This window comes from Ovis canadensis, chromosome 13 (assembly GCF_042477335.2).
Source record: "Ovis canadensis isolate MfBH-ARS-UI-01 breed Bighorn chromosome 13, ARS-UI_OviCan_v2, whole genome shotgun sequence".
Lineage (NCBI taxonomy): Eukaryota > Metazoa > Chordata > Mammalia > Artiodactyla > Bovidae > Ovis > Ovis canadensis.
In genome coordinates this window covers 94,730,525-94,756,009 of record NC_091257.1, presented here as the reverse complement: position 1 = coordinate 94,756,009, position 25,485 = coordinate 94,730,525, and the positions used below count along the sequence as shown (strand labels likewise).

The window sequence follows — 25,485 nt, the reverse complement described above, 5'->3', positions numbered from 1 at the left end:
TTCCGGTCTGTTTCAGGCATCTTTTTGGTCATTGTTGTGATTTTCAAGCGTATCTGAGTTCTCTGACACACTGCCCTTCAAAAGGCGGAAGTGGGCCCTGTCCCTTGGCCCTGGAACGTGGGCTGGACTCGCCGGGTACATCGAGGAGCAGGTGTGGTGGGGTGACTGGAGTGACTTCTGTGATCGGGTCTTTGGACTTCTGGTTCTCTGGCCTCTCTGAGGAGGCCAGCTGCCATGCCCTGAGGATGCTCAAGTGGCTTGAGAAGAGGCCTACATGGGGGAACTGAGGCCGCCCGCCGGCGCCTACAACCCGTGTGCCAGCCACGGGAAGACAGTTCCTTGAACCAGATCCCCCAGCCCCAGCCAGGCCTTCGGATGACTGCAGCCCTGGCCGGCCTGACTTCAGGGCAATCAAGGACCCTGACCCCAAACAAGCTGCTCTCAAATTTCTCACTCACTCTATATAAGAGAAGGATATTTATTGTTTTTTGAAAGTGCTAGATTTTGGGGTGATTGCTTGCGCCTTCCTAGATTACTAACAGTCTCCGATACTTTGCGTCGCCCATCTATCCACATCTATTCACTCAGCAAACATTGACCTTTAATAAATTTTAAACAGTGTATGAAGTTTAATGAAATTTAGAAAGATTTCTATAAAACTTGCTGAAATATTTTTGAGGGCAAACGCTCACCTTACAGAGTATGCTTCAGTCATCTAACAACGATGATTTCTTTGGATTTTTTATTGACGTATAGTTGATTGGCAGTGTCGTGTTAGATTCTGGTATAGAGCGAAGTGGTTCAGTTATACGTTTATATGCGTGTTCTTTTCCATTATGGTTTACTACAAGATATCGACTATAGCTCCCCGTGTCCATAGCAGGACTATGTCTTCTTCAGTTCTACAGGTAGTACTTTGTATCTGCTGATCCCAAACTCCTGATTTATCCCCCCTCCCCACCTTTTCCCTGGTAGCTGTGAGTTTATTTTGTCTGTGAGCCTGTTTCTGTTCATGGGTAAGTAAGTTGATTTGTGTCATGTCTTAGATTCCACATAAAAGTGACATCATACAGTCCTTGTCTTTCTCTGACCTCTGATAATCTCGAGGCCCATCCGTGTTGCTGCAACTGGTATTGCTCCATTCTTTTCGTGTATTCCAGGGTGCATGGACACCGCACCTTCTTTATCCATTTATCTGTCGATGGACATGTAGATTGCTCTATCAACAATGGTTTAATAGCTAGCCCTGCACTGTGAACAGTTCTCGTTTGAGCGTATCTTTAGTACTAACTTTCGCTGCTTTCCCGTTTTGCAGATGAGGAAACTGGCTCCCTGCAAGGCTGAGCCGCTCTCCCAGGCCCCATGCTCAGTCCGCGGCGGAGCTGGATCAGAGCCCAGGCCCACCGTCCTCATCACTGTGCTGAACGCGCCCCTGCGCCGCTTTGCTTGTCTCCAGGGAGACACTCACCACCCACCTGGGGGTCCACCTGCTTCCGCGTCTGTTGCTCTGCAAGGCTTGTGCTCTTCCAGGCCGGTTGTTGTGGTTCAGTTGCTAAGTCGTGTCCGACTGTGACCCCATGGACTGCAGCACTCCAGGGTCTCCTGTCCTTCACCATCCCCCTGAGCTTCCTCAAACTCATGTCCATCGAGTCAGTGACGCCATCCAACCATCTCATCCTCTGTCTCCTCCTCCTCCTCCTCTTGCCCTCTATCTTTCCCAGCATCAGAGTCTTTTCCAATGAGCTGATGCTTTGCATCAGGTGGTCGAAGTATTGGAGCTTCAGAGTCAGCACCAGTCCTTCCAATGAATATTCAGGACTGATTTCCTTTAGGATGGACTGGTTGGATCTCCTTGCAGTCCAAGGGACTCTCGAGAGTCCTCTCCAACACCACAGTTCCGTGCCTTTTCTGTTTGTGTGGTGCTGGACCCAAAGCAGGACCTCAGCAAGCGTGCTTTGCCCGCCTGGCTGATGAGCTGCAGCGGGGATGGATGGATGTGGCCCGTGTTGCCCTGGGAAAGCCTAGGGGTCCTGAACAGCAGTGGCAGTGCCCTTCTGCTTGGGCGTGACTCTGTCCTCCCCGTGGAGGCAGACAGCCCAGAGCCCACTCTCCTGGGCCAGATCACGGCGCGGAACACAGAGAGCCCCGGAGTAAGAACTCTGCTCCCCACACTTGGCAACCCAGAGCCGGCCAACTGGGGTCTGGGATGAGCAGTGTTTATCCTGGAAGGCCCGACCTCTTTTGTAACATTCACTCATTGTTGCCAGGAGCCCAAAAATACCTTTATTAATGGAAAAACAGGGATGGCTCCGCAAAGAAATATTTTGACAAGCCCAGAGGAGCCAGCGGGAAGGTTCAGAGCACATCCTCAGGAAGCCGGGGCTCCTTATCTTCTCGGGAGCCCGCCGGGGGAGGGCAGCACGCTTCTCCGGCCGAGTTTCCGCGCTGGGCCCTCAGGCTCGGCTCCCTGGGCTGGATTGTGCTGAGGTGGCTCCTGCAAGACGGCCGGGTCCACCCCCGGCAGAGATGCAGCTCCCCAGGGCTCAGTGGCGTCATCCTGGGTAACTGCCCCATCCAGGCATTGCCCTTTGTGGCCCGTTCCCTCTGACTGCACCAGGGGACTGGAGCTGCTTCTAGACAGCTTTCTGGACTCCCTGGTACGGAGCAGAGCCTCCTTGGGGAGAGAGATTCGTGGAGACCCAAGGGCTCAGGTAAGAGGTGTCTTCCTACAGTTGCCCTTGCAGAGCCTGAGGCTCCCTAACGTGTGCCACGTGCCCGCTCCTCACCACAGCTCTCCAGTTGGCTAATATTACTCCCATTTTGCAGATGAGGAAACCAAGGTACAGAGAAATGAAGTAGCGTGGTCACAGAGTTGAGCAGAGGGGGAGCCGGGATTTGCAAGGAGCCCAGCTGGCTCTGAAGCCTAACTCTTAACTCCATCCATGGCGATGTTTCTGAAGTGCCTATCTGATCATGTTACTCAGTAGCTCTGTACTCGGTATCTTTATTCGTTTAAAGTAAAATCCACATTGACTAGGGAGCAAGTGTAACTGTTGTACAGAAGACCCACAAACAGTAGGAGATCCAACAAGTTAGACATTTGTTTTTCCCTTACGGAAGAACCTGGGTGGGAGGGCCAGGGCTGCTGTGGAGGGGCCATGATCCTCAGGGCCCTGAGCTGCTTCCATCTGGCAGCTTTGTCTTCTTTAACGCAGTCTCTTCCTCATGGCCTAAAATGGATGCGTGAGCTCCTACCATCAAGTCCCTGTTTTAGCAGCAAGAAAAGGGAAAGTGGACTGTATGTCCTGTCTCTTTAAGGGTTTGATTCTAGGCTCTTCCGCCTAGTGACCTACGGCAAGTCATTTAACCTCTTTCATCATCTTTGAAAAAAATTTGAATTTCTTTCAAAGGTTATGATGGTTGGATGAGTTAATTTATGCCAAACACTTGGAAAAGGGCCAAGTATAAACATTCAATAAATGTTAGTGACTATTATCATTGATGCCGTTTAGACAACACTGTTCCTGATGGTCCCCCCCCCCCTACTCCCCATGACTGGGCTCTGTTGCTCTCACATGTGGTTCATGGCTCTGCAAGCCTCTCCCATTGCAGCCCTAGAACCTCACTCTGTAATGTTGTTGAGGTTTCTTGCCGCTCTGGGTGGAGAGTTTCCAGAAGACACGCACCCTCTCTCTGGTTTTCCCACTGTATCTCCAGCAGCAAGTTCAGGGCCACATGGCAGGTGTCCAGAAAACTTGTGCAGTGTGTGAAAGCATGAACATTTCCAGTGACAGTAGGTTGTCTACCATAAAGGAGACTTCCCCAGGGCCTCTGAACGTGCCGTTCCCTCTCTTCTCAAGGCCTTTCCCCAACTAGCTGTGTAGCTGGTTCTCATACTTCAGTTCTGCTCATGTCACCTCTTCCGTGAGGCCCGCCCTGACCACCTGTTTAAACCGGCCCGTTTCCTCATCCTTCTCTGCCTTCTTGCTGCACTTTGTCTCCCCCCCGTCCCCCGCATGTGTCGCCGCCCAGCCCTGTCATCTTTGTGTGTGCCCTCTCCCTTAGCTCCCCCCCGGACTGTAAGCCCTGGTAGGATGGTGCTCTGCGCCTGTTTTTCTCATAGCTGTAGCCCCGTGTCCAGAATTGTGCAGGTATGTGACAATCTGGTGGAATCAATCAATAAAGCAACAAGACAGGTGATTGATTTTTTTGTTTGTTTTTTTAATTAAAAAATTTTTTTGGTAAAAATTAAAAAAAAAATTTTTTTATCTGCACTGTGTGGCAGGTGGGATCTTGGTTCCCCAACCAGGTATGGAACCACGCCCCCTGTAGTGGAAGATGTGGACCCTTTCTGGGACCGCTGGACCCCCAGGGAGGTCCCTTGTTGACTTTTTTTTTTAAATATGAGGAGAGGGGCTTCTCTGGTGGCTCAGTGGTAAAGAATCTTGCCTTCCAGTGCAGAAGACACAGGTTCTATCCCTGATGCAGGAGGATCCCACATGCCACGGAGCAACTAAGCCCGTGCGTCACAAGTACCGAGCCTGTGCTCTGGAGCCGGGGAGCCACAACTGCTGAGCTCAAGCACCCTGGAGCTGGGACTCGGAAGAAGCCGCGGCAATGAGAAGCCCCCGCTCGCCACAACGAGAGAAGGGCGCACGCGCGGCCACGGAGACCCAGCACGGCCAGAGATAAATAAATGAGAAAACAATTTAAAAAGTGAAACATGAAGAAAACTCTGGGTGTAGGCACCTCGGCCCCTTTATTTTTTTAAACCAAAGAAAAGCCAGAATGTTTCAGCCTGAGCACTCAGAAGAATGCAAAGCAGATAAAGCTTCCCTTTCCCCCGCCTTTCCTTTCCTTCTGCCGGCAGCGGGAGGAAGGCAGGCCGAGCCCGTTCCCTCTCTCTCCACGTCAGCTCTCCAGCTTCTAGGAAAATCTTCCCCATGCCCGCGGGCCCGGGGCATCCCGAGGGCTGCCGCCGGCCTCTGCTCCATCCCCGGTGCAGCAGCGGAGGGCGCCCGGCCGCGGGGGCAGGCTCTCGCTGGAAACTCGCCGTCAGCAGCCCCATGAGCTGGCAGAGAGCGTCCGGGGTTCTCTCCAAATGCCTCGGAAATCTCCCTGTTGGGTCACATTCCGGCTTGGGGGACCCTGGGATTACCAGGGTTCTGGGAGGCAGCCAGCGGCTGATTGGGAGGTAGCAAGATTCAGCACTTCTGAGTTGGAAAAAGCGGCGCCGGGTATTATTTTGGGAACAGTCCGTCATGAGAACCTCCAAGAGCAGATCAGGCAGGCTATGAGAAGCAAGACAATGTATTTTGAAATGAACCAGGCCGGGGAGACACCTCGCTCCTCGCCACAGCCACGGAACGGGGCGTTCTTTCCGCATGAGGTGAACCTTTCCATCGCCTGGAAACGGGGAAAGCCTCTCCAGCTGCCCGGCCGCCTCCCCCGTTCCTGCTTCCCTGCCAACCCCAGCCGAGCATCCCAGCCACCCCCTCGGCCATGTGATCGAGCAAGGGTCCTCCCCAGCCGGCTGAGAAGGCGGCCAGATGCTCAAGCCGGCCTGCCAGTCACTCGACAAGCCTCGACAGGACCTGGGAGTGTGGCTCCAGAGCCAGGCTGCCGCTGTCCAAGTTCACGCTCTGTCTGCTCCTTACTGTCTGAGGACCTTGGGTCTCTGCGACTCAGTTTCCTCACCTGCAAAATGGGGAGAATAGTAGTCTTCCTCCTACAGGATTGTGAGGACCAAATGAATTAGTATGTAAGGAGGCCTGGGAGGGCCTGGTGCATAGACATCACTCGGGAGACATATGATGGGATTATTTACTGAGTACCCACCAATTCCAGACATCATTCCAAACCCCAAGTAAGACGGGCATGGTCCTCTTCTACTAATCTAGTGGGGAAATGAGTCATAACCAACTAAACAAACCGATGAGACAATTTTTGCATTCTGTTATTCACTCAACAAAACTTTTGGAGGTCCCACCATATGCCAGGCATCATTCCTGGGGCTGAGGATAAAGCAAAGTCCCCCGCTTGTAGCATGTATATTTTGTTGGGAAGCAGGGGAGACCTCGGGTAGAATAGTGAATATGTCATTTATTTGTGGCAAGTGGTAAATGTTCTACCGAAAGACAACAGGCACTGTGATGGAGATTTGTTTGGAGAGGTTGGGCTCCAGGGCAGAGGAGCCAGTTTTGAAGATGAGGGTCATAGAAGAATGTGTTCATAGGGTGGCGTTTAAACTGAGACCGAGAGGATCAAAGAAACCAGCCTTGAGAGGTCATGGGACAAAGGGTTCCAGGTGAGGGGCAAGGAAGCACAGAAGTCACCAGGTGGGGCCAGGTAGGGCAGGACAGTGAGGCTGCAGCCGGTGAGAGAGTGGGGGAGGGAGGGAGATGAGGGGTCAGGGAGGGTCTTGGAGGCCGAGTGCTAGTTTGCTGACATTCCCTGCAGTCTTGGTTCCTTAGGCTTAAAGGAACACGCGTGTGATGTCTCTGTGGGCCTGGAGCAGCTTCTGTGGTTGGCGTGGCTGCCTCATCTGCAGTCTTGGCTGATGGCAGGAGGCCTCTCTCCTCCACCACGCGATCCCATCCAAGCACTGCTTGAGGGTCGTCACAGCGTGCTGGCCGGCTGCCCCCTGAGGGAGCGAGCCAAGATCTCAAAGCAGAAGCCGCACTTCTCCTATAACCTAGCTCGGTGGGCACATACTGCCGTTTGGGGATGTCCTCGTGTTCCGCAGGGTGGGAGGAGGCGGGCACCACCGGGACCTTCTCAGGGGCTGGCTATGATAGCCACGGCGAGGTACCTGGATTATATTCTAGGAGGGATGAGAGCGCTCTGAAATGGTATCTTTGGTGGATGCGGGTATTTGTGTAACTGCTGCGTGTGGTGGCAGGATGAGAGCAATTTTAATGCCTATATGTTTATCGAGTGCTTCCTGCATACCAGGCACTGTCCTTAGTGCGTCATTAGATACAACATCTCAGGTCCTCACGTCTCCCTAAGAGGTTGATGTAGCTCCATTTTACAGGGGAGGAAGCTGTTTAGTTGCTCAGTCGTGTCTGACTCTATTGCGACTCCATGGACAGTAACCCACCAGGCTCCACTGTCTGTGGGATTCCCCAGGCAAGAGTACTGGAGTGGGCTGCCATTTCCTTCTCCAGGGGATCTTCCCGACCCAGGGATCAGACCTGCCCCTCCTGCATTGAGGGTGGATTCTTTACTGCTGAGCCCCCAGGGAAGCCAGAGGAAGCTGAGACCTCCTCAAAGAAACAGTATCCAGGGCAAGCCCTGGAGGCCAGTGGAATTACCCAAGAGAGGAGAGCAGAGACGGGAGGGAGAGGAAGTTAAACTCAGATGGTTCGGGGGCTCTGAGCACTTCTGGAGGCAGAAGCATGGAGTTCAGAGGTGTCAGAGGTGAGAGATGAGGCTGGAAGGGATGGGGGTAAATTTGATAGACCTTTGTAGGCTGCCTATGGGATTCTGGACTTTCTGCTGAAGGTAATTATATATATATATATATATATATATATATATATATAAAATCATATATTCAGTGGAGCAACTGATTTGCCACTTGAGAGGCAGCACTGCTTGGTGGGTCAGAACCCGGGCTCTAGAACCGGGTAGCTGGGGCTCCAGCCTTATCTCGGCCGCGTCCTGGCTGTGCAGCCTAGAGCAAATTGCATAACCTCTCTGTGCTATAGTTTCCTCCTCTGCAAAATGATAATCCTAGGGTTGCTGAGAGGAGGCAGTGAGTTTCCACCTGCCCCACAGCAAGTACTCAGGCAGCGGTCATGTGATAAGAGATTTGTAAGCCTCCTCATTCTGGCTTCCGTATGTCGGGGTCTCTCCCACGTTCTGTGTTTGAAACACACGGGAGCCCAGACCCATTCTAACTGCTGTCTGCCTTCCAGCCAGGAAGGGGTTGGCGGTCAAGGTGACCGACGGGTGAGGAGGACCCAGGCTATAAACGCAGCGAGAGGACCCGTGGGTGCTCGCCTCGAAGCTGCCCAAGCCCTCTTAAATATTCCTGGTGTTGAATCAGTTGTCTGGGCAGCATCAGTAAGTGATGTCTCAGCAGAAATACCTGTGTTTCTTATTTAGGAGGCTGTCGGAGGGGAGAGATTCTAATAAAAGGCTTCGCCGGTGATTCAAGGTCTCCTCCAGCCCGTATGCCTGACAGTCTCCCTGGGCCTTTCTCCCCACGGCCACCTGGACGCCTTCTATTTGCTTTGATTCAGCTTCTCTCTTGCTTTTTCCCCATCTGCTGGCTCGTTCCCACCCCAGCTGAGAGCTTCTATTTTTGGGAGTTTTCGTGGATAATTTAGTGGGCGGAAGCTCCCCACCCACCCCCCTTGGAGCATCCCTTAAAAAAAAAAAAAAGGGAGAGTGCTCGAGAGAAGTGAAAAACAGTGGGTGGTTCAGTTCAAAAGGACAAAATATTTCTTGCCCTGGCACTGGGAGAGGAAAGAAATTGTCTGAGGAACCCAAGAGCAGCTAAACTAAGAAGCTGAAAGCTGCAGCCCATAAGGGCAAATTAGGTGACTCAGCTGTGACTCCCCCGGCTCCACTCCTTGTAGTATTAATGTGCTTTAAAAGGGAAAAATGCTTAACTGTGACAAAGAGTGGGCTCTATAAAACTGTGCTGAGTGCCAGTTCTGTCGAGTTCCAAAAGGCGTCCCCCCTCAGCAGCGCAGGGCACCTGCGGAGACCGGGCCCGCCTCCGAGGCCTGAGCCTGGGTGGGACGGAGTCTAAAATTATCCCCGATAATGAGTCTGGCAGAGGAGGGCCCAGCGTGCCCGTTTCCTGCCTCCCTGCTGGCCTCTGAGACCTCAGCTTCCAGGGAGGCCTCTGGGAGGTAGGGGCAATGGTGCCAAGAACACAGGCGTTCTGGCCAAACAGAGTCGGGTTCCGATCTGGACTGGCTGTGTGGACATCAGTGGGTTCCGATCTGGACTGGCTGTGTGGACATCATCAGTGCACAGAGCCTCGGTTTGCTCATCTGTAAACAGGGCTTCCAGCATCAAGCTCAGTGGGAGTGTGAAACAGGCTGGATGTTGCATAGAGGATGCGTTAGGCCCTGGATGCAGCTGTGTTTGATAAAGGGAAGTCTGGAGGCAAGGGGCTTCCCTGATAGCTCAGTTGCTAGACAATCAGCCTGCAATGCTGGAGACCTGGGTTTGATCCCTGGGTTGGGAAGATCCCCTGGAGAAGGGAAAGGCTACCCACTCCAGTACTCTGGCCTGGAGAATTCCATGGACTGTATATAGTCCATGGGGTAGCAAAGAGTCCGACAGGACTGTGTGACTTTCACTTCACTTTCAGTGGAGGCAAAGGCCATGGATGGCAGAGTGAGTCATCCTGCCTTAAAGACTACTCAGGCCTTGAGTGTAGGAAGGCGTAAAGAAAACCTATACACACATACACATATATCCACATATATAAACAGTATATGTATACAGACATACCTATACACATTTTAAGCATTTATTATATACTTTAGTGTTCTCAGCATCACATCCTGACATCAACCCCAAGGAAGGTGCTCATAGTGTTCCCATTTTACAGACTGGCTAAGTGATCCTGTGGCAGTGATTCTAGAGCCTGTACTTTATGCTGCCTCTCAGGTTGCCTAAGCACCCACCGCCCTATAGGACTTTCTGCAGGACGGAGCTCTTCTCTTCTGCTCTGTTCAACCCAATAGCCACCAGCCACAGGTGGCTTTCTGAGCACTGGAGATGTGACTTCTGCATCAAAGAACTTTTAGCTCTCTATTTCATTGTTAATTAAATTTTAAGAGCCATATGTGGCTAGTGGCAACGCTAGCAGAGGGCACTGGGCTCACCCCTCCCAGTGTCTGCGTTCCTCTGCAGGGGACCCAGGCGCAGGTATTTACTGAGGACCCCAGCAGAGCTGGGTTGGTCTTCAGAGGCTGCAGGCGGAGGCTGTCCGCAGTGACCACGGCTTGCAGCCTTACCCCAGAGGCCTGGGCCCATGAAAGGAAGCTGAGGCGGAGGTTCATTCACAGCCAGGATGATCCACTTGTCTCAGCATGCCCCAAACTTTCCCGGCTTAAAAACTCAAAGTCCTGCATCCCAGGAACCACCTCGTCTCCAGGCAAACCGGGAAGGGTGGTCACCCTGTTGTTGCCCCCAGAGAACGGGGTGCCAGGACCTCAGAGGATGGGTCTTCCTCAGTAGGGTTCCCTGAAAAGAATCTCTTCCCTGACCTCCCTGGCTGCCCTGTAGTGTCTGCCGGGGAAAAGCAGCAGGCAAGTCATCTGCCTTCTCTGGGCCTCAGTTTCCCTTGTAGAAAGTGGGGGAGAAGGCTCCCCTACTGGGAGGCTGGCTGCAAGGAGTTCAAGGCAAGGTTGCATGGTAGGTGGGCAGATACAGCTGCTTTTTTTTGGGGGGGGGAACAGTGTTACTCAAGCTGGAGGCCACCCTGCCTGAAGCAGGCTTTGAAGTGAGCTGGGTGGGCGCGGGGGTCTTTGTGGGACCTTGTGTCCAGCAGGGATGGTCACGTCCAAGAGCCCAGTGCGGCTCCAGTGGGTCAAGTCATGGAACACAGTGGAGCCAGCCCCTCTCAACGTGCAGTCAAGGTCTGTAAGAAAGTGTGGAGGCGCTGATGAGTCAGCAGCCTTGGTGCTCCCCGAAGTTTTATCAGTGCCCACGACAGGGTCTGAAATGGCCATTTGCAGAGTTGGCTTCATCTGGAGGGGCCCCCAATTTCCCACCCTGCGCACAGGTGGAGGAAACCCAGGCTGAGTTCAGAAAGAGCACTCTGACAGCAGCACCTCCTTCCCCCTGCTCCGCCCTCCGGGGGGTCCCCGGCCTGTTGATGGGGGCCACGCGTGGCATCCCACGGACCATCCTCTGGAGGCTGTGCAGAGTTCATGACATCCCTTCCCTTTATTTTCCTGTTTATTCAGAGCATGTGTAAACACACGCGTTGCCTGGTTTCGGCGTCTCTTTGGCCATTTCATTATTGCTGGAGCCTCTGAGCATCACTGGAAACCTTGGGTTTTCTAAATGAATCTAAAAATAGACCTCTTTGAAAAAAAAATCTTGGAGAGTTGACACAAGGCACCGTTATTTATTTCTTTTCCCTCCTCCCCTCCCCCTCTCTCTTCCCACACCTCCCTCTTCTTCCGCATCAGTCCTGAGCACAAAAATTCTGGGCAGCCGGGGGTCCCCAGGGACAGGGAAGGGCGCCCCCCCCCAGGTCAATGTTCAGGAGCCCTGGACCCCCTGAGATGTCCGTGTGAGCCCTGGGCGACTTGCTCTGAGAGACGCCCGCTTGAAAGAAGGGGGTCGCGGGTCTGGGGGGCGCTTGGGAGCCTTGGGCAGGGTTTATGCAAAGCTGCAGCGGGTGAGGGAGGCGGTGGCCCGGGCGATCCTTGCGAACGGCCGCCTGGAGCTCGGGCAAGACCGACTTGGACACTCCCACGCCCCCACCCCCTTCCCCTCGCCGTCGCCCGCATCGCTCCGTCTCCCTGACTTTTCTCCGCGAACAATCAGGGACTTGTGCTGGCGGCCGAGGGAGCCACGGAGCTGGCTGGCCGCGGAGCGGGCGACGTCATGGATTCCTGAGTGTGGAGTTTGCAGGAAAGCCCTCAGTTTTGGAGATGGACGGGATCCAGCGGTTTCCATGGCGCTGGGTAAACAGGAGGAAACAGTGAGGGAATCCCGTTATTTTACTGCATTGAAAGCCTATAAACACGGAGCGCGGGGAAGGAAGTCGCGCTCCCTCTCGAGTAAGCCCGAGCGCCGAGCCGCGCCGACTCCGCCGCGCCGGGAGCCGGGAGCCGGGAGGCGGGAGGCGCGCAGCTCCCGGGCCGCTCGCAGGCGCCTCGGCCAGGGCAGCCCCCCGAGCATGCTTTAGAGAGGACGGCGCCCCTCTGGCTCCGGGTCTGCCCCCGCCGAGCCCTCTCAGCCCGCGCGCCGAGCCCCCGTCCCCTCCAGATGCAGAGAGAGGCTGCGCTGAGACGGGGGCACTGCGAGCCCCTCCGCGCCATGGGGTCTGTGGACCAAGGTAACTGCCCCCCGCCCCCTATTCCGGCCGCTTCCTCCTCCCGCCTCTCGGCCCTTTCCCTTCTGCTTCTCCCCGGCCAGCGCTTTCGGCTCCCGGCGGAGGTCGCGGGCAGGCCCGGGGACGCCGCTTTCCCAGGGCGCACAGGTAGCGTGGCCGGGAGGACGGGCGCCCCCGCCCTGGCCAAGGAGGGGGGTCGGGGGCGCCGACTTGGGACCACCTCGCGCGGGGGCAGCGAAGCGTCCCCAGGCGGGATTCCTTCCCCGGGCCAGCCTGTCAGAAGGATGGTCCGTTCCGTGGGACACCCGGAGGGATTCTCGCTACTAACCGCGGGCTGCTTAACCATTTCCGCGCTGGGCTTTGGAGAGCAGATGTCAGCGGTATTATTATCATCACCATCATCATTATTTAGCTCTTTTTTCCTTTTCTTTAGGAGAACAGGCTTGGTACTTTACTATCTAGTAATGAAGGCTTTACTTTTTAACAGAGCCGCAGATGCTCTGGGACATTTAAACAATTTTCTTTCCCGTTTTGTTTTTTTTTCCCCTGATGTGCCTGGTGGATTCAGTTCGCCAGTTCCCCCTTTAAAGTGCAATGTACCATCAGTTTGCTTCGCGATCTGATTACACTCTCCTTTCCGTCTTTCTGTCCTTTTCTCCCTCCTCTTGGAGTTCGCCCTGGAATCATACTACTTAGATCTTACTGGAGGGGCTTAACCTATACGAATATGATATGAAAATGGCCCATCTGGTTTGGGATTGTGGAGGAGTTTTGGCTGTCCACTAACCAAGCGGACTTGAAAAGTAGAAACTAGGCGATGGGATGTGTTTTTCGGAGGCCAGTCCTGAGAAGAGTGGGGGGCATGGCGGAGAGGGCAGGGCCGCAAGAGTTAAATGAAATAAATATGCGTAGGAGGAGTTAGCCTCGTGTCATAAAATCAGAGTTGAATGTAGGTTTTGTGCTCTGCGTGGCTGATTAAAGTTCTGGGGGGGAAGAAATGACAATTTCTGTAAATAAACCTGAGGGGCTATTTTTTTTTTTTTTTGAAAACGGGAGTGGGGCCAAATGCCTTAGGTTAGGTAAATGGTGTGCTTTGCCACAGAGGACCTCAATGACATATTTTTAGCTGAGTTGCACTTTTGAAAGCAAGACCCTGCCAACACTCTGGACGTTTTAACTGGTACCAGTTTATCCTGTCCTCGGCTGGTGGTCAAGCCTATGACGTAATGACCAGGATCTTTACTAATATCGCATCACCTCTAAAAGGGGTGCTTTGAGACAGGCGACAGATATATTAAGGACGGGAGTGGGTTTTTACTGCCATGCCATGTATACTGAAAGACAGTGTTTGATGTTATGATGTGGGGATAGGGGACAGACAAATGCCAAAATTAAGTCTATTTGGAAGAAGAGTGTTGGGAAGACTTCTGTTTTACAGTGTGATCTCACACGAGCCTCACCTTCTGTTGAGGCTGTTACACCTCTGCTCCAGGTTTGTGAACTTGGTCCTCTCTTAGGTTTGGAAGTGTGTGTGTGTGTTTTGTGTGTGCACACGCATTGCCTAACCTCCTCAGCCCACGCTCGTGTGTTCAGGGACTGTAGAACGTGCATGCTAGTGTGTGTCCACATGTGGGAGACAGGGCACCGCGTTGTTCCCGGCAAACGACTCTTGGCATGCCAAAGCAGCTGGGCACACAGGCTGCAATTCCAGGCTTCAGAAACAGTTGGCATGAGAGGCGCTTCGACTATGCCCGCATCGGGGTCTCCTGAGGGAAACCCAAATGGCCTTTCACACTCAAACACCACCAGGAGCAGAGGGGCAGACCTCAGGGTGCATGTAGATGGGCGGGGTCATTAAATAGCAAATAGAACTATTTGCATGGTGAGAAAATACTGACCTTGCTGTGCAGTTTTGGGCCGAGGCTCTGGGAAAAACTGAAGATCTGAAAGAGGTGTGTTCAGTTTTATCTGCAGTGGGATGATGGAAACTATTTCAGGAATAAACAAACACAGGGTGAGCTCTGCTCACTCCCAGACCCAAATTCCCTGCCTTCTGCCTGGCTTAGAATTTCTGCTTCACTGCATTTCGGCTATGTGATCTTGCTTGGGTGAGTGACTTAAACTCTCTGGGCCTCAGTCTCCACATCTGTAAAATGAAGCCAGTAATGTCTCCCTTAAAGAAGGTTGTGAGAGTCAATGAGGTGACATGTGTAAGGCATCTGAAATGCTGCCGTGCTTATAGTCAACACTGGATAAATACCCTGTGATTCCTATTAAAATACAAAACTAACATATTGGTATAGAAACTAGATTTCATGGCAAAAATTCTTTGAAGAGTCACAGTACCCTAAACCTCTCAAGAGACTTTGTAACTTCTTGGAGCTTCACAGTGACACAGGTTGGGCTAGGATTATGGCTTGCCAAGCCTCCATTTCCTCGTCTGTAAAAGGGAATAATGACAGTGATGACCTCACAGGGGAGTCATGAGCATCGTATGAAATCATGCGTATAAAACACTTACCTCTGTGTTTAACATGCACTGGCTGTTATTATTTTCTGACAGTTGAGAACTATGAGGACCAGCTTTGCCCAGGATCACAGAGCAGGTTTGTAGCAGGAAGCCCGGCACACGGCAAGGTCTCTGTTGCCTTCCGCAGGGGTGAGAGAGTGTTTTGAGCGCTGAGTAGGGGCGGCAGGGCTGAGGGTTTGAAGTCTCTCGTTGTCAGGGCTGGAGGAGGGAGTGAAGCGCAGAGAGGGGCAGGAGTCAGTCAAGTGCTACCCAGCAGGGATGTGGCAGAGGCTGGGACTCAGACCCAGGCTCTCGACCGCGTGCTCTGCTGACTCTGGAGCTTACTACTATTATCATTTGGTATCGCACCGTTTGGCGGATGAGGACACTGAGGAAGGCCAGACCCTTGTCCTGGCCTCTTTTGCCAACATTACGTTGGTCCTTGCCATATCCTGGAAGAGAGAGAAGTCTGTGTGATGGGGGTAGTGTGGAGGGGACAAGCATCCATGTTGGAGACGGGGAAACTGAGGCAGCCCTAAGTTGTCCCAAGTGGAGGGTGAGTCAGGAAGAGTGCCTTGCTTTGCCTCTGGAGCAGCGTCTTTCCACTTCCACTAGAGGACTGAAAGTCCCCAGACGGCCAGGGGGCTGTAAAGCCGGTATTGCTTTTTTCCCAAGCAGAACCCAGACCTGCTCCAAGAGCCCCCCTCCTGGCTGAGCCCCTCCCTGGCTACCCAGTCTGTGCCTCCTCCACAAAGACCTCTGGGCTTTTCCTTTTCTTCCCAGAAGTTCAGAGAGAAGCACTCATTTCCCCAGATGCTCCTGCCTTTATTAAGAACTTTTCTTAAGTCAGCTGAGGACAGGGCCAGGTCGTCCGGTTCTGTGACTCTCTCGTGGATCCCAGGTTTTTATATCCAAGTCATCAGCAGCTTAGGATGTGAGCTGAGAGGTTCAAACCGTGGCTCTGCTGCTCGCTGGCTACGTGACCTCGCACAAGTGATTCACTCTCCTGTGCCTCGGTTTCCCCACATTTAGAAAAGTGTTAGTGAGATTGTCTGGAGTGTTGGTTACTGTATGTAGCAACTGAGTATCAACCAATCGGAATGGCAGGAGCAGTGTCCCAGGAGACTGCCCTGCTGGACCAGACTTTAACCCTTCATTTGCCGAATTGTAGAGAGGGTCTAAGATAGTGAAGGACAGGGGAGGCTGGCGTGCTGCAGTTCATGAGGTTGCAAAGAGTCAGACATGACTTAAGACTGACCAACAACAATAAGGGACGGTCTCGGGCTTCCCCGGCGGCTCAGCAGTAAAGAATCCGCCTGCCAATGCAGGAGATGCGGGTTCAGTTCTGGGTCGGGAAGATCTCTTGGAGGAGGAAATAGTGACCTATTCCAGTATGCTTGCCTAGAATATCCTATGGACAGAGGAGCCTGGCCGGCTACCGTCCACGGGGTTGCAACAAGAGTCAGACACGACTTAGTGACTAAACATCAAAAACAACAATAACAGGGAGGGTCTCAAGGCCACAGAGTCCCTTGAAGGGAATGACAACCATCATTTACCAATCTAAGGAGAGTTCCAGTCTTTCAGTAAGCAGCATGAACCTCAAATAACTCAATTAATAAGTGCTGCTATTATTATTGTATACTTCATTAACTCAACATTTATACACCCCAAATCCAACCTAGACAACAGCGATAGTCGCCGAGTGCTTGCCACACATACTGTCATTGGCTGGCTCTCACTATGCACACCTGTGATCGAACATCTCGGCTCTCGCCTCGGAGAAGCGCGGCAGGTTCCTCTTTTTGTTCCTTTGCTAGATGAGGAATCCGAGACTCTGACCGCCCAGACTTGGGGGGGGGCCCTCTGTGCCCCCCAGGGTCCCCCCTGCCCTCTCCTATCCTATGTGCCTCACACTGAAGGTCGTTGTCCACGCCATGTCTGCATCCTCCTCCAGAACTGAACGCCAGGAACCAGGAACCTCAGCTGTCTTATTCACTCCGGGGGCCCCGGTGCCTGGAACATGACTGATACTCAGCAGGTTTTCAGTACTTTCTGTTCCGCGGATGGAGGAATACACGAATGGTGTGCAGTAGGGTTGCTTGACCTGTTGAGGCCACAGAATTAAGACTTAAACGCCGAAGCACCGCGCCGTCCTCTGGCTCACTCATTCCACCTCTTTTTGACCATGACGGTGGTTTTGACTTGCGTGTTTTCCCACCAAACGCTGGTGACCTAAGCAGGCTTCCTTGTGGGTCATCCAACAGGCCCACGCTTCCATGCTGTTGTCTGGAATGAGTCAGTTCCCAACAACAACGACAACGACGACCGTGACAGCTGCCACTGCCTCCCGAGGGCCCCGTGTCTGCCAGGCACCGTCCCAGGGCTTCTCCGCGGGCCACCTCATTGGCCCCCAACCAGCCCCGTCTTGCACAGGGAGGGGTGCCCGCTGCGCCCGGGTCACATCGCTGGTGGCAAAGCTCGGAAGTAATCCCCTTGCACCGTGTTGCTCCCCGTTAGGCTGAACAGTCATGGCAAGGAGGGCCTCTGTTTTCCCTACCAGACTGTATATATTGTAGGGCCGAGCAGGAACAGATATTGTCTTAGTGGATCCTCCCAAAATAACCTGACTGGTTGGGATTGAGTATGATCTTTCCATTTCGAGAAGAGGAAACCAAGACGGGCCCGGTCAAGGCGTTCGGAGGGCAGCGCCGGTGCGGAAAGCTCTGCTTTTAAGGGTTGCCCGGTCCTGCCTCCGCTGCTTCCTGCAGCAGGGTCTCCCAGCCAGTTGGTGAGCTGGGTGGGCTCGCAGTGGGGCTCTCGCCTGCCTTCCACCTGCCTCTCTGGGCCGCTGAGGAGCCTGTGGCCGCTGCACCCCTTCCCTGTCCAGCTGGGACCTGCCAATAGGGACCCATTTCCTCAGAGCCTCTCGCTGGCCAAATCTCCGCCTTGCACTTCTTCGGCCTGAGCCGCCGGCTCCCAGGCTGCTGTGGGAGCAGGTCCGGGCTGCCCCCCCGCCCCTTGGCACCCCCCCAGTCCTTCCCTCAGCCTTGGCTAAGCCAGTCTTTCCACCCCGGGGTCCTTGCTCCCTTTTTTTTTTCCCCACATTTTTCTTCAATGCCCAACTCAGCCTTACCTCCTCTTAGAAGCCGCCTTGACCATTTAATTCATTTTCACCATTTCAAGCATCTCTGATGTACCGGTTGCCCTTCAACAGGCTGGGGATAAAGTGAACAAGACTAAGGGTGTCTGTCCTCACAAGGCAAACCTTAGGGCAGCCACCCAGGAACGTCCAAGAGAAACGTGGAATGGTGCTAAGGGCTAGAGACCATAACAGGAGCTCAGAGCTGCGAAGGTCTCTGTTTATACCTGTGTGTGGTGCGTGGGTGTTTGAGTTTCCTGTGGCTCCATCACAAATTACCACAAACCGGGTGGCTTGAAACAACAGAGATCTATTCTCACACAGTTTCAGAAACTGAACGTGTGAAATCAAGGTGTCAGGGCCGTGTTCTCGCCAGAGGCGCGGGGCACGACCCCTCCCTGGCTCTTTCGGCCCCCAGCGGTCCCCGCAGGTCCCCGGCGGTCCCTGGTTCCTAGCTGTGTTTGTCCACTCTCCGTCTCTGCCTTGACATGGCCTTCTTCCTGCGTGTGTGTGTTCTCTCCTCTTCTTACAAGGATGCCAGTCGTTGGATTTGAACCCTTAGCTCTGAAGACCTCATCTGGACTTAATCACATCTGCAAAGACCCTCTTGCCAAATAAGATCACAGCCACCAGTTCTTGAGGTTAGGACTTGAGCGTATTTGGGGAGAGGATGTAATTCAACACACACTCATGGGGTAATTCACACTTGTGGGTCCCTTCCTCGTATCCAGTGACTTCTGAACAGTGAGGGATCTGTCTCTACAGTATCTCAGGCGGAAGGAACAGTGAGCCCCAAGGCCCAGAGGAGAGAGCTGTGCTTGGGATAGTCAAGGAGCAGCCAGCCCTGCGTGGCTGAAACAGAAAGGGAGGGAGGGGAAGTGTGATATGAATAGAAAGGTGGGGGAAGCAGGCCAAGGCAGGACCCAGCAGGATTTTTCGAGCAGTTTGAAGTTCATTCTCCTGGTAATAGGGAGGCCCTGGGGAAGTCAGAAGTCACTGAGGGTGTGAGTTGCTGAGTCTTTTCAGAGAATCACACTGACCTTTAAGTGGGAAACCTCTCCCAGGTAACAGGGGATGCTTAGAATACAGGTGGGAGGCGACTGCAGTGGCCTGGGTGGGGATGACAGGGGTTGGGGCCAGGGTGGGGAGCAGGGAGCAGGGAGGAGTTGGTGTTTCCCTGTCTGCAGAGACTTGTCCTTTTTGGTTTCCAAACTGTGCTCCCTTGAGTCCTGGGGCTGCGCAGCGGTGGTCCCTATCTTTGGCCCTCAAGGGCACTTGCCATTAATTTTGTGAATAATATGGGCCTCTTCCAGCGGGTCTCCTCTCGGCCCAGCCTGGACTCCCCTGGTATCTCCTCCTTCCCTCTGCTATCACCGGGAGTCAGAAGGCTTCTCTCGGCATTTCATCTTGGTCCAAAAACGTCCCTCAGCGCATCCACCCTGAGCTAATAACCCAGGAACACTGTGACTCAGTAATGAGTATCAGACTGCTGTGGGACAAAACCACTTCCGTGGGGGCATGTGTGACTTCGAAAGTAACATCACAGCCTGCTCCATGCCTTCGTTTCTTTAGCTGAGCAGCGGGGGTAATGGTAATCGTTACACACGGCGGAAGCTTGGAGGTTTGCAGATCACGTCAGTGTATAGACAGTGATCAGTGCCTGTTAGCTGCCATTTTCACTCTTATTTTGGTGTTTCAGAGTCAAGCTGTTCATTTTCTTCAGCCTACTAACCTACGAGGGCTTCCCTGGTGGGTCAGTGGGAAAGAATTTGCTTGCCAATGCTGGAGACTCAGGTTGGATCCTTGGATCGGGAAGATCCCCTGGAGAAGGAAATGGCAACCCACTCCAGTAGTCTTGCCTGGGTAATCCTATGGGCAGAGGAGCCTGGTGGCAAAAGAACTAAAAGTTTCAATGCAGTCTACTGATTGTGTTGATAGAGGAATTTAAGAGAGAGAGAGAGGGCAAGAGCGGAGGCCATGTGGTCTTTTGGGAGGGGGCGGGTGGGAGATGCTCTGGGGTGTGGTTGTGCTGGAGGGAGGCTGGTGGCTTCGAGATCCCTGAGGTCAGCTTGCTTGTCCGCATCCCTCTCTGACTTCATAGATTATGAACTCGACACAGATGCTCGAGTCTGCAAGACTAGGCAGGAGAGAGGATGGATGTGGGAGCCCCGATCCTGGGGTGCGGTCATCTGGGGAGACGGCCGGGTGACAGAAGGGTGACGGTGGACAAAGGGAGACAGCAGACGGTTAAGAAATAGTTCTGGGGTTGGGCAAAGACTAACCGATGTTCCATCCCCTGGCTAACCAGCGCTCTGCTGCTGCCATTAAGGCCATTAAGGCTCTGATTCAGTGGAGGGCGAAGCTCCCCTGGCAGAGGGATGGTGACACCTCCTGCTTAATTAAAGGCAAGAACCGCAGTTTAAGGGCTAGGCCAGTGTGCTGACCGTGCTCGCCTGTGAAATGTCAGTTCCATAAGGCGGAAGGGACTGTGCTGCGGAAGCAAGGGATGGAGAGGACAGACGAAGCCAGGACAAAGTAGGTGAGCAGGGACCAGGGCGAAGGAGTCGAGGGCCTGGAGACCAGGGTCTGGTGCCCACATGCCCACGGGGTGGACGGGGGCAGTGGGTGGGGCGGTGATGTCCTAACAGCAGGAGAATCACCTGGAAGCGGCGGCTTCTGCTCAGCCCCAGGTGCCGGGGCCACCGGGGAGCACAGGTCCGATGTGGCCTGGTCTTCCCATTTGGGGGACCCATCGGATACTTGAAGTTTTAAATGAAACCGCTCAATTAAAAAAAAAAAGTTCAGATTTAAAAAAAGTTACGGGGCAGGCCAAACATAATATGCCTGCAGGATGGGTTTGGCTAAGCTACTGCAGGCCTGTGACCACCACTGCTGTGCGGTGGGGTGTCTCCTTACAGTCCACACCTCCATTTGGATTCCGGCTTTTGGTAGATCCCTGTTTTCCTGGAGCTTTAACCCTCTCTGCCTGCCTGGTGGTAATGAGGTGGGATCAGGGGGTGGCGCCAGTTTCAACAAACTGCCTTCAGCTGCAATCTTCTGGAAATTATCTTTCTTACAGCAGAGAAGTTCTGTCCAGGCTTTAAAAGATGACGTTGATTGTAGATTGGAGTGAAAGTCAAGTTTGAAACTGTCTTGTGGTTCCCCCAAATCATGAGGAGGTCATCCCTGAAAACTGGCTTTGAGGAGAGGCAACGTGGAAGGGGACGCCAGGATACTCAGTGGTCGAAATATTTTAGAAATCGAAACTGATGCAAAGGGACTCTGTGGTTACAAATCTGCCTTCCACTGCAGGGGGCGTGGATTTGATCCCTGGTCGGGGAACTAAGCTTCCCACATGCTACAGGGCAAAATAGTAAATAAATAAATACAAAAAAATTGATGCAAAAATCTACAATGAACCAAAAATAGAAAAAAAGATTTAAAGACAAGATCTTTATTATTCATTTTTTCTTTCACCTCAGGGTTAGGGTTAGGGTTAGGGGTTAGGGTTAGGGGTTAGGGTTAAGGTTAGGGAGGGTGGGTCCACACAGCACTGTTACTGACCCTGTCTTTATCCCAAGTGTAATGGTTTGCTTAACATAGATTTTCTTTGTACTTATTATTTTTAAAAAATGTTTTATGAAAGCATAGTGTATTTGATTATTGAGGTTTTTGGTACCCTCTTGAATTTTGCCTCACTTGCCTCACTCTGGTTCCAGTCCTGGAGGAGTCAAATGCATCCGTATGTAAATTAAAATATTGGCTTCTAGGGTGATAATCCCTGGATGTACTTAAATTGAGGGGTGGTCCTTTCTGGGATCTGGGAGAGTTCCTACTTTTCTGATTAAGCACATTGCAGGGCCTACATTTTCTAGTTGAGCTTTTCTTACGATGGGGCCGTCAGGCCCGTGGGGTTTGGGCTGAGAACAGGTGACTTAGTTGTTACATGCTGCCATCAGGGCTGGCTATGTAGTCCTCAGGGCCCAGCATAAAAGAAAATTCTCAGCCCCTGGTTCAAATATTGCTAAGAACTTTAAGATGGTGATAGCAGGGTGTTAGACCTTGTGGTCCTCTGGGTGCAGGACCCTCTGCGATGGCACAGGTTGGACCCATGAAATTGACCTTGGCTGCAGCTCAGGTTAGCACTGAAGCCTCCTGGACCCTCAGCTGGAACGGGGCCTCAGGTATGAGCTAATTTACTGCCCCCGTTTTACAGATAGAAGAACTGAGGCCCAGAAAGGCCAATTGACTTGCTTAAAAGTCACAGAGTGATTCAGAGGAAGCACTCGAATTGGATCCTGGGCCCCCATTCTGTGATCTTCCTGATGGTACCACAGGGTCACCCCAACCTTGGCCAGACAGTGATGTCTTCATGCCTGTGGGTGCCGTTGACCTCCAGGAAGTTCAGCTTGGAAGAGAAGGCAGCGACTGGATTCAAACCCATCAGTTTTGTTATAATGACCCCAGGAATCTATTTCCTATACCAGAGCAAATTTTTTACAAGTCTGTTTTTTTTTCTTTTCCTTTTGAAAAAGAAAAAAAGCATGTACAGGCAGAATTTCCCTGAAGCCACTGAGTCAGATGAAATGTTATTTACATAAAAATAATTACAGGTGTCATAACCATGCTAGAGGCCGGGCCACCGGTTGTGCAAAACACCAGATTTTCAGACATCCCTGACAAGTCCCATTAAACTGAGGCAACCAGGGACTCAGGGTTGCCTCTTGATGCCACTCCGTGTTCTGAGAGATCTCTCAGTGTGAGCTCTGTTGGGCGCTGTTCTTTCATCCAGTCCTTTAGCTCCTTCTTAGTGAGTGCCCACCGTGCCCTGGGAACGCTTCCAGAATCTGGGGCTACAGCTGGACTTGCCAGATTAAAATATAGAATGTCCGGTGAACTTTGAATTTCAGGCAAACGACGAATGCTTTTTTAGTTTCAGCGTGTCCCATACAATGTTGGGGGGACATACTTGAGCGAAAAAACGTAAGCGTTCATTGTTTGTCCAAAATTCAGATTTAACTGGGTGTCCTTTGGGTACTGCACCTGACAGCCCTAGAGACAGCAGTCAATTAAACATTCTTGGTCTTGTGGGGTCAATTGAGAAGAGGCAGAAAAAGATGAGCAAATGTACTTATGAATAAACATGCTGCCAGATAAGGGCTTTGAGGAACACAAAGCAGGGTCAGGGGGCGGAGGAGGCCAGGGGGTGCTGTTTTTATTGGGATGATCGTGGAAGTTCTCTCTGAGGAGCTGACGTTTGAGCTGAGGAATGAACAAAGCAAGAAAGTGAATAGTAGGTGCAAAGTCCCCGGGATAGGGCCATGCTTGGTATTTTCAAGGAACAGCTGGACGATTGAGCAGTGGGTGGCAGAAGGAAGTCAGAGAAGGGACCGTGGCTGGAGATGATGCCTAAAGGGGGCTGGCGTGGGGCAGCTTATCTAGGACCTTGTAGGTCAAAGTGCTTGTGTTTAACTCCCTGATGCCTGTGGGAGCCTCCGCCCTCATCTTGTTCCTTCCATGTTGGCCCTTACAGGGATCCCTTTCAAAACTTCCCTTTGGCAGCTCCATGTCAGGGCCAGCGTGGAAGTAACGAGGCCAGGGAGGACAGTCATCAGGGTGAGAGATGATGTGCGCTAGGCTTGCTGGGCTTGGAGGCGGAATGGTCAAGCTGGTGAAACACGATGGGGTTTGGGGTTTTTCGGTTTGCTGAGGGTTTGCCTGTGGGTGTGAGCAGAGAGAAATAAAGGGCTTGCTCCTTGATTTTCGGTGGGAGAACGTGACGAATGGGAGGGTGATCTGGCTGGGAACTGTGGGAGAGGAGCAGTTTCGGACGATAAGAAGGTTGGTTTGGACAGGTGCGCTCCACGGCGCCTGCTGGGTGCCCAGATGCAGCTGTCGAGTGGACGGTGGGACAGGCCCGCTGCTTAGCTGCTCTGTCCTGGCCGCCTCTGTGACCCTTTGGGCTGCAGCCCACCAGGTTCCTTTGTCCATGGGATTTCTCAGGCAAGAATACTGGAGCAGGTTGCCATTCCCTTCTCCAGGGGATCTTCCCAAACCGGGGATCAAACCCGTATCTCCTGTGTCTCTTGCATCACAGGCGGATTTTTTACCGGCTGAGCGATTGGGGAAGCTCTGGGAGAAGCGCAGACTGAGGCTAAAAATGAGCTTCATACCAGAAGGGGGGCAGGAGCGCAGGGCTACGTGCTGGCAGAGGGGGTTGTCCTTCCAGGGCCGGCGTGCAGGGGCCTCAGCACTCAGAGTCACCTGGGGTGGGGTGGGGCGGGGTGGGACCAGTGGGAGGGCCGGTATACTCCGAGTGTTTGTGTTCACGTGCAATCAGATTTTGCTGCCTTTCTAAAGAGGCAGCCGGCAAGAGGAAAAGAGAGAACTCAAGGGTGGACTAGAGGGTGAGAGTGCGCTCGCCTCTGTGTGCTTCCGCTGCTTCCTGTCCTCAGCACGGCCCGCGCTCCCATTGTCTCTCGCCTGGATGGCTGCATGGACCTAATTCATCACCTGCAGTTTCTTCACCCAGAACCCAGAGCAACCACTTAAAACCCCAAGTGTGATCTTGTCACATACCTGCCTAAACGCACTTTAGTCCTTCCTCATTGGTCTTAGGTCCAAAATTCTCCACGAAGGCCCCACCGATCCCCCAGCCTTCCACCACACCATCTTCTGGTCCGTCCCCAAGCACCTGCCCCTCCAGTCTTCTCGATTCTTCAGTACTTCCTGCCTCTTCCTGCCTCAGGGCCTTTGTACAAACTTTCCCAGCTGGCTGTTAGTTCTTCCCCTCACTCTTCGCTGGCTACCTTCTGCTCAGCCTTCTGTTCTCAGCTCAAGTATCAGCTGCCTAAGGAAGCCTTTCTTGAGTTCCGTGTTGATGTTACTGTTGTGGCCTCTGCCTCATCGTCTGCTTCCCTTTCATGGCCCGAGTCTCAGTTTGTAAATTATACGCTAGAGTCAATGCTTTTGAGTGGAGCTGAAATCCTGGGCCGGGATCAGACGTGTGCTAGGATTTGCAGACCCTCAGTGGCCTCACTAACCTCCCATTGCACTTTTGTTGGGGAGCCTGGAGGAAAGCTCAAAGGCCAGGGCCTCCACAAGGTCAGCAGTGGGGCAGAGGGCAGGTTGACAGAGCTGCACCATCGAGGCCTGCACCCCACCCCACACTCCTGGAGTGGCCTCTGAATGCATAAAGGTCGTGCATTATGCTCCTTGCTTCTAACAGCACAAATTATTTATTTTGGAATTGAAAATATGCCATCCCCCAACCTTCAAAGTGGCCTTTAGAGAAGAAAACTCTCTCACTCCCCTGTGCTCTAGCAGAAACTCTGTTCTGGGTCGGGACCTAGTCTGAACCCCTTCCCTTTAAGAGCTCTGATTTGGTGCAGATTCCAGATTCTAGAAACTTAAAAAATATTTCTACTGTTCAGAGGAACAACTGAGGCAATGAGAGTATTAGTTGCCATGTCCTGAACCATTCTCACAAGGCAGTTTATCAAATGGAAGGTGATTTTACGTTTACTATGTCATCTTATTATTGGCTATCTCAAGAGGATGTCAGTTGGGGGTAAGAATTTAGATTCTTGCCCAAACAATGGGGTGGCCAGATTAAGTCTTAGAGAGGAGGATCCTTAAAGACAAATATAAGGATCTTATATACACAAGGACAATCAGATTCTTTTATCCATCCATCCATTCACTCTTCACCCACCCACCCATTCGTCCATCATCCATCCATCCACTCTTTCATCATCCACCCACCCATCCATCATCCATCCATCCATCCACTCT

The 25,485-nt window shown here is 52.7% G+C and overlaps 1 protein-coding gene and 1 long non-coding RNA gene across 3 annotated transcripts in view; one reads left to right on the top strand and one right to left on the bottom strand.

The window, feature by feature from the left end:
• Window positions 1-11,084: 11,084 nt before the first annotated feature.
• LOC138417824 (uncharacterized) lies at window positions 11,085-17,890 on the bottom strand. The gene is made up of 3 exons (XR_011248308.1): window positions 17,686-17,890; window positions 14,562-14,768; window positions 11,085-11,665 (listed from the first exon to the last, which is right to left on the bottom strand). It is a non-coding gene; the product is annotated as an uncharacterized lncRNA (long non-coding RNA).
• The window catches only part of NFATC2 (nuclear factor of activated T cells 2), a 156,153-nt gene continuing 142,463 nt past the window's right edge, over window positions 11,796-25,485 (top strand). The window contains exon 1 of one of the 2 annotated variants that reach the window (XM_069548831.1): window positions 11,796-12,043. In XM_069548831.1, coding sequence (XP_069404932.1) covers window positions 11,974-12,043 — 70 coding nt within the window. In that variant the 5' untranslated portion in view covers window positions 11,796-11,973. The remainder of the gene's footprint in view (window positions 12,044-25,485) is intronic. The other variant, XM_069548832.1, reaches the window with a different exon arrangement.